At 31.0% G+C, this 9,010-nt stretch overlaps 1 protein-coding gene across 1 annotated transcript; it reads right to left on the bottom strand.

The window, feature by feature from the left end:
• Nucleotides 1-4,671: 4,671 nt before the first annotated feature.
• On the bottom strand, nucleotides 4,672-8,587 carry LOC121248868. The gene is made up of 7 exons (XM_041147471.1): nucleotides 7,689-8,587; nucleotides 7,517-7,652; nucleotides 7,162-7,382; nucleotides 6,338-6,560; nucleotides 5,699-5,784; nucleotides 5,430-5,521; nucleotides 4,672-5,236 (listed from the first exon to the last, which is right to left on the bottom strand). The coding sequence occupies exons 2-7, from the start codon at nucleotides 7,604-7,606 to the stop codon at nucleotides 4,995-4,997; spliced, it is 954 nt and encodes a 317-aa protein (XP_041003405.1). The 5' UTR covers nucleotides 7,607-7,652; nucleotides 7,689-8,587; the 3' UTR covers nucleotides 4,672-4,994.
• Between the last annotated feature and the right edge of the window lie 423 nt (nucleotides 8,588-9,010).

Here is a 9,010-nt window from a genome sequence, read left to right as displayed (position 1 = left end):
TCATAAAAAAATAAAAAAAAATCCCTTTTTTTATTAACTGAAGTACTGTAACAATGTGTTTGATGTAAAAATAAAAATAAAAAACCTGATAAATAAAGTTTTTCTAACTTGAAAAGGTTGGAGTATTAAATAAATTATTAAATTTAAATACTTTATTAATTTAAATTTCTAAAGTAATAAATGGTTTAGCATGACATCAAAACATATATAGCTCGCTTGCTTTGGATGCAGCTCAACCTTGTGAATGGATTAATTAACACAGTGGCATTAAAAAATAAATATGAATATTTCATGTAAAAGAGTAGGGAGAGATTTAATTAGAGATCAGTGAAATGCATAAAGCGAAAATAGAGAAATTTTAAGATTTCTAATTAAAATTTTACTGATATTCAGTCATTTGGAATGCTAATGCAATGCTGTCTAACCCTTCATGTTTATCCTGATCTGCAGGCCGATGTCTTCGAGATTTGCCACCAGAAAATGCCGCATAGATCGAAATTGTTTTCCCCCACTACGTAATTGCCTTCTAAACAAGTACAGAAAGAAATAGAAAATCATATAATCTAGCAAGTAAATCTGATAAAATAATATATAAAACTAGATAGGAATTAATTACAATCGTCATTATATATAGAAAAAGAATTTAAAAAAGAAAAGAAAAGAAAAAGAGAGTAGGTAGGTGACATGTAGTGAATAGATCAGTCGCAGAGCTGTTGGTAGTGCAAACACGAGGATAAGAGTATTCACATCCGATTCTTTAAATTTTTTCTTAAATTTTAACTAAAAGTGATACTTTTTATAATTTTATTTTAAATTTTATTTATTTTTACAAAAATCTTACATATCTCATTTCCTATCTATTTTCTATTTTATTAAAATAATATTTTTCTATTCTTTCTTTATTATTTTTTTCTATCACTTCTATTTATAAACTTCACTACTTAATATTTTTTCTTATATTTTGAACTATTACTATAGTTAATATTTTAAACAAAAATTTAAATTATTTGTTTACAGGTCTGATAATATTTTTTGAATTATTATTTTTAAATTTTGGTAATTATTTAAATTATTTTTAAAATTATTATTTAAAATTATAATAAATATGAGTATAAGAGAACATGTAATTGATTGGAAGAAGAATTTATTTTATTTATTAGAATAAAATATTAATAAAAGATGATTTAGAAAATAAATAATAATTCCTTATATTTAGGAAACTCATCTCTTAAACTAAAATCTTAAAATAGAAAATGAGGTGGACGGAGGTTTTTGAGTTTTTTCTAAATCTTTCTTTATAATTTAGGAATAATAATGATATGGGGAAGCTCTACACATGGATGCAAAGCAAGCTATATAATAGTAAGTGAAATCCAAGTGTCACATTGACAAATTAATTAAAGACCCAGAAAATTAATGGGCCTGCAGCATTAATTTGAAGTGCTATCTGATGTCTGCAGCTTCTTGTAGTAGTTGGGACTGCATAACATATGGCTTATAATAGGTGGTTGCTTGTTTGTGTTTGGATAAGATATGTGGTGTGAAATTGGGTTCCGAATACATGGTCTTACAGGCTTACAGCAAATTTCCATATATTTTGGTTCCACTCATAAAAAACCCTGGCTAGTCTCCCACGTCAATGCTATTATTACATTGTCAAATGCCAATGGCACGTGTTTGATGCTTGTTAACTTAATTTAAAGCTATCCATATTGTTTTTATTTTCTAGCCCTGTGTTAAATTGAGTGGGGTCCAAAGGAGATTAGGTTAGGAGCATCCATGCATGGGACCCAAATATATATATATATATATATATATATATATAAATAGATATTACATGTTATCCATTTTTTAATGTATATCTAGAAGAGTCTAGTCTGTCACATTGTTTGTGTAAACGTCCAATTCGTGGCCCACAGAGGGGATTAGTGTTTCTTACTCTTTCAGCACAACTTTCATGTGACAAGTTATCTGGCGAAAAATTGCTTTTTTTTTTTATTTTTTCCATGGTGTATCCTCCTCACTTATCTGAATTAATTAAATATGTTGGTTTTAAATGGCACGTCTATTGATAAAGTAAGAGAAAGCTCAACTTCTTTAAAATAAATATGGCATTCTCGCATTGCTCAAGTAAAATAAAAAATAAAATTCAAGGCCCAGCAAACAATTTTTATTTATTATTATTTTTTAAAACGAAAAAAAACTCGTTCTCTCTTTATGTACATAATTACAAGGCTTTATACTATGGGTGCACCTACACTCACCATAGTATTCTCCACCGTGACGGTCAATATTTTTTTTTCAAATTCCTGATTTTTTTTTTTTTAAAAAATTATAAATTCATTAAAAATATTTTTTTAATTATTAAATAAAAAAAATCAATCGGTGAGACTCTCGTATCATTTTTCTTTCGAGTTTTATTATCTACCATCCACATACAATATACATACGCTATTTTTTATTTTTCTTAATTTTTTTAAAGTAATTAAAATTTTCTATTTATTATTTATATATTATTAGTAAATGAAAAAAATAGAAAAATTATGTATAATGAGTAATTTAAAAATGATAAGTAAATTTTTATTTCCTTCGTACTATTGACAGTAAACAACAATGCCATTCGGATTCAGATTCATTGGAAAAATGGCACCATTTTGTCTAGGGTCGTACCTTTTGATCAGGATATCGACAGCTCGACTCTTCTGCTGTGTTAGTACACAATAGTTGTCAAAGAGAGCGTTGGAGAAATCCCTGAAATTAAAGCTAATTAATTGAGATTAGTGGAAAAAAAAATATGAGCATACGTGCGATGATGGAAGCCAAGGCTAATAAAGTGTGTCATTCATGGATTGCCGCACATCATTGCTTGCCGATTCAGATAAGCTTTCCATAGTTTATCTAATAACTTGACATTTGGACTACCCAGAGAGAGGTAGAGGGAGAGAGAGAGAGGGAGAGAGAGAGAGAGAGAGAGTGTTTAACATCATTAAAATCGTTTTTATGATTAGCACAGTTTTTCTTAAGCAAAGCTGCCACAATTCGTACTGCATCATCAACCCAATCTCTAGTTCCCTAACTTTCTGTCTTATCAAATACCAAATCCCAAAATAAATTGTAGATGCTTTTGACTTGATGATGAAGTAAAGTGAAAAGCTGTCACGAAACATTCACTGGGCCAGAAATCATTTTGATGAGTTTTAAGGACAATCTTTTGGCCTATCCAGCATTTTTCTACCATGCGCCGAACATCAAAGACCTGCTAATTTTAAGGATAAGGATTAAGGATTATTTAGATAATGAGAGAAAATGAAATGATTTTAAATTAATTAAATAAAATATTATTTTTTGATGTTATTATTATTTTAAATTAAAAAAATTTAAATTATTTATTATGTTTTATATAAAAATTTGAAAAAATTATAATGATGAAATATGATTGTTTATCTATTTAAACAAACCTTAATTCCAATACATGAAAACTTAAGAGTATTGGCAATAGCTTATGTATTTTTATATTCATCTTTATATTTGCATAATATTTTTTTAAATTAGTCTATATTGGATTATGCATCTTAAAAATTTTGCATAATTATAAATAGTGTTTCGTCAAATTTAAAGAAATATTATTCACTCTAAAAACATTATTTTACTATTTTTTCTCTCCTACCAATTAAAATCAGTTTTGTGAAATTTATATTAAGATGATTTTGATATATGAAATTTGTATTAAGTTGATACAAAGTATTTTTTTAGTACATATTAATATTTATTAATAAAATTTGTCATTTTAATATATAAAATTGGTAATATTTAGATATATAAAATCGATATTTTTGAGTACATGGTTCTAATTATAAAATATATAAAAATAATAATTTTAAGAAAATAAATAATAAATAATAAATTATTATTTAGTTTAAAGATGCATAATCTAATATAAAAATTTTTCTTAATATACAAAATTAATCTTTAAAAGATTGTTCAGTTTGAATTCACAATTTATCTTAATTTATCTTATTACTATTTATTATTATTCATCAATTTTAATTTATAAATTTTATTACTATTCATAATCTATCTTATTATTATTTATAATTCATTTTAACTCATTTTCAAATTCAAACGATTTTGAAGATTGATAGAAAAACATGCTAAAATTACAAAGTAGCTGGCAGCCTTGCAAGTTCAAGAAATTTAAAAAGTCGTCCGCCCGCCCATTGGTATGGCATGCAGAATGTCAACCCTCGGTTTCATGTTTTAGGGGCCGAAAGTGTTTATAGACGGCTTTTGCAAATAGCACTAAACAAGAAGAGTGTGGTTAGTTTGTGGTCGAGACTCGATATGTCTCTGCCCCAAAAAAAGTGTTTTAAGTTTTTATTTTACGCCATCGATATGTTTCTGACATTCCATTGTCCTTTTTTTTCCTCTCCACGTAAGAAGTTTTAAGAACGACCCATTTTCCTTCCTTGTCCTTGAGTTTAATTTTAAATAAAAAGTAAAATGAAGTGAATTAGTAGCTGTCCAAAAGAATATTAAAAGAACAATAAAAAAAATAAAAAACCCAAAACTAATAATGTGATAACGTTAATGGTTATACCAAATGAGATATGAAGGAAATGAATCAAAATATATCCAAGGGCTAGCTAGCTCTATTATGGTCAAAAGTACGTATATTATAGAGAATCCATAAAAAGTTGATAGATGAAGAGCCACTCCTCTATCTCCCTCGAACAGTCAGAGACCCCACTCATTCCTCTACACAAAGCGCCTATTAACTCAACCCTCAAGTTATATCATTCGATTAAATATTACAGAAGACCAACCAACCCCTGAGTAAGCTTATCCATGAAGCTCAACGATGACAAGTATCATCTACCATCCTAACACTCGAGGCCTGTAACTCAAATCAACAGTACAAAACCAAAGATCCGAAAAGAGGACCTTTTATAGTCAACAGCTTTCAAGTGGATTGATTATGTAAAAAGGTAGTGGTTTTAGCCATGTCTGATCCCTGAAAAGTAGTTGAAGTCATGGTGCTGGACCCTCAATTGCTTTAGCCATGAATCTGCCACGCTCAAAAGCGACACTAGTCTCTCCTGGTCCCGACCACAATTGCCCGAGACCCACACGTTTCCTTGCATCTTGTAAGTGGCCAAACCAAATGGAGGAAGAGAGATGCCCTCCCCTTCCTTTCTCTTCCTTTCGTCACGCTCAAGGTCATCTTCGAGGTCCATATCTACATACACATATATATATATATCCCCAATGCTTCTTTTGTAAGTAAAGATTGTTCGCTTATGTAACTTTCTTAAGAATGCAAATAATAAAGGCGAAAACAAAAAGTGCATTCAAACAACTCTTAACAACAATAAGAATTCATTGACACAGCACAAACTCCTCACACAAACTGAGTTGGACGTAGAGACTACCTTGGAATGAAGATGAAAGCGTGTGGTAAGTGAGGAAGCATGTGGACAAATCTTTTATAGTTCTTCCCATGGGAATGTGATAAATTGGATACCTGAAAATCATAAATATCAGACATTGTAGTAATAGCCTCTACAAATACCATTGGAGATTGTTGAGACATAAAAGTGATTGCCTAAAGTAAAATATAAAAACTTCATAATGCTTCTTTTCATTTAAAATTATAAGGTTTATATACAGGAGAGAGAGAGAGAGAGACAGACAGACAGACCAAGCAACTGCCAACCAGCTAGCTGGGGAAAGATCCACACTTCTCAATGACATCAAGCCAGGGTATCTTTGAGCTAATCCATTAATCTGAAAGTTCGGAACAAATAAGTTTTCAAGGAATCTGCATCCTTTCATATGTTAAAGAGACTGAAGGAATTAATGAGTTCAATGGTCATAAATTATAATCATCCAGAAATTTAAAAACTTAAACCTTGTATTCTTCTTCCAAATGGTACGGTTAAAGAAGGACAAACGATAGATCAAAGTCATGTATATATGCTCATGAAGAATGATAAATATTCTAAAAGACGCGAGGGGGAGTGAGAGAGAGAGAAGACAGAGTAGTAACACACGCACAAAAATGTACTAGAGTATTAATTAAGACATTATCCATGGAAAAGAAAATCATATTTCATATTCAATTCAAAAGGTTCATTCTATCTTTATTAGATGCCTATCATGACTAGATTTCCTATGATTCTAAAAAATGCGCAAATGTTCTCATCATTCCTATGCTTGAACAGTCTTATTAACCTCAAAGAAAAACAAAAGGATAGAAAAACTCTGCTAATAAAGTACAGAAAATTATAGAAAGGCAAAGTAAGGTTTGCACAAGAGTAATATTTAACTGAAAGAATACCTTATCCATTAGAGGAACTCTGCCATAAGGAGTTGATCTCTCAAAGTACTGAAAATAAAGGTAGCCCAATCTATCATTCAGATGACAAAGATTCTCTTGCTCTGACCCTCCATCCTCAGAGGAGCATCCTTCCCATCTCCATAACTTCTCGCTCTCGCTCTCGTCGCTGCACGAATCACTGTAGGAATCCCTTGTCTCACAGTATCCTGACTCGGTCTCTTCCCTGAAAATCTCGTTCAACCTTATTGTTAGCATTACTTGGTCTAATTACAAAAAGAAATATATTACTGGGTCAAAAACAGCCACTTCAAAATACAATTAAAGTAACTGAATCAAAGATCATCTCCGTAATTTCTAATAAATTATGGTTATTGGGTAGTTAAAGCTACCGTTAAAGATCATACCTTTAGATGAATCCATCCATTCAGCATAAGATTAATCTTGTAGTAAACAATATAATTGCAGCACTTCACGGGTAAGATTCTCCCAGCAAGAATTTTAAAAGCACATTAAAGACCAAATCAAAAAACAAACCCATATGGGTCCTTTAGAATTTCAACTCTACAACTAATGGAAGATTTCTTCCGCCAATTACCCAATTATTCAACAAAAACATTATTGCATATTGGTTTCCCAAGTTTTCAATTTTCCAAGTCATTAAAGAGCATTAGACCTAATCAAATCCAACATTTGCATATTCCATCACAGTCGATCTAATGAGGCGACCTTGGCTTTCAAAGTTAATTCGTATAATTCCATATCTAGGAAGATATAAAACCAAAAAGCAAAACAAAGATTGCAAATAAAGATAATCTAGCTTATACCTCAAAGTGTTTACAGATGAATTGCTTGTGAAAATTTGGATTGCAGAGAGGTAAGGCACGTAGTACTGAACTAACGTCTCGCCGTTGTTCAACACGATCGGAACTCCGGCCCCATATGCACTCCATTCATCATAACAATTCCAAAGATCTCCTAAGGTGAAATATTCAACTGTTTCTCTCTCCCGTGGATGCCATAGGCGATTTAGGTTTCTAATCTCAGTCTGAAACCAAGAGAAAAACGATCACATATATAACATTAAAAATGGAAATGAATCTGATTACTCGAGGACTTCCAGGAGAACTGAGCAGTCCAAGGAAAATAATGATTAACCAAGAAAAACATAATTGGACAAACCTTGGGAAGAAACTGGGATTGTACCACAGGAGTTGTGCATTGGAGGAAACAGTCAAGATTTGATTGCATTGACATTTTATCACAGATCATGGTTTTCCAGGCACTTTAGAGAGAGACAGAGACCAAGAAAAACACACAGACACAGAGAGAGAGAGAGAGAGAGAGAGAGAGAGAGAGAGAGAGAGAGGGTTTCACTTCTCTCTCCTAACCCTGCAAACGGTGGAAACCCAGAAAACAGAGAGAGAAACTCAAGAGAGGCAGAGAGAGAAATGACAAAGAGCGGGATAGAGAATTTATCGGATTTTGATTTCCCTTATAGAGAGAGAGAGAGAGAGAGAGAAAGTGAGCGAGCTGTAGAGAATGGACAGTGCAAAATTTATCTAAAAATACATCTATTTTTTGACGCTTTGACAGCAAACTTCACGGGAACTGAATCTCTGAGTCTCCCTCTCTCTCTTCAGCAGACAGCTTCGTTGTCAATGTTGCCAAATTCCACGACCTTTCCGTACACCGGAGAACTCAAATTCCAGCGAATCTTTTTCTGACAGATATACACTAAGAAAAAAAATCGTTCTTTCCCTTCCTCTTCCACTCACTCAGCTTTTATCTTTTTCACTAACCTTAAAGAAAACTCAAGCTCTGCTTTGTTAAAAATTCAAGGAACAAGCTGATGGCTAAAGGTCAAGACGATTCAACGTTAACTCTTCAAGCTAAATCAAACCCAGAAAGCAAAGCTCAGGGATTCAAAGAAAATGATGTCTGAATTTGGCAGATTTTGAAGGAGAATGGGAAAAATGAGAGGAAGTTTGGGGGAGACAAGTTGAGTTGATCTCTGCTAACACAAACCCATGTTTTCAGGAAGAAAAGATTGGTGGGGCGTCCGAGTACTAACGCTTGAATCGAAAGTAATTTGCAACGGAAAATGAAAAGAGAATCGATCTTCTCGGGTAAGAGCAGCAAAGCCAAAAACAAAGGCACCGAGAAAGAAAGAACACAAATATCCAATTCGGAACGAAGGTCTGGGTTCTAGAAAGAACGATTATGTAGAGAACAGAGAGAGAAACAATGATAAACCGACAAGAATTAAGGTTTCGTTTGGTTTCAATAAGTTAATAAGATTTTGATTGAATTCAATTGAGTTGAAATATATTATTATTTTAAAATTAAAAATTAAAAATTATTTATTATATTTTATATTAAAATTTAAAAAAATTATAAAGATAGATTGAGATAAATTTAAGATCTAAATTCATTCTAATTTTTTAACTTATTTTATTTTATTTAATTATTATAATTTTTTTAAATTTTTATATAAAATAAAATAAATAATTTTAAATTTTAAATCTTAAAATAAAAATAATATTAAAATATATATATTTTATTAATATTTTATTTAACTTTTAATATTTATATCAACTTATTTTATTTTATTATAAAAAAAAAAACAAAGGAGGCAGATTTATGATATATGAGACTCCATCTGTCCCTCTCACG

This window comes from Juglans microcarpa x Juglans regia, chromosome 2D (genome assembly GCF_004785595.1).
Source record: "Juglans microcarpa x Juglans regia isolate MS1-56 chromosome 2D, Jm3101_v1.0, whole genome shotgun sequence".
NCBI classification, from domain to species: Eukaryota; Viridiplantae; Streptophyta; class Magnoliopsida; order Fagales; family Juglandaceae; genus Juglans; species Juglans microcarpa x Juglans regia.
This window is presented reverse-complemented; position numbering and strand designations above follow the sequence as displayed.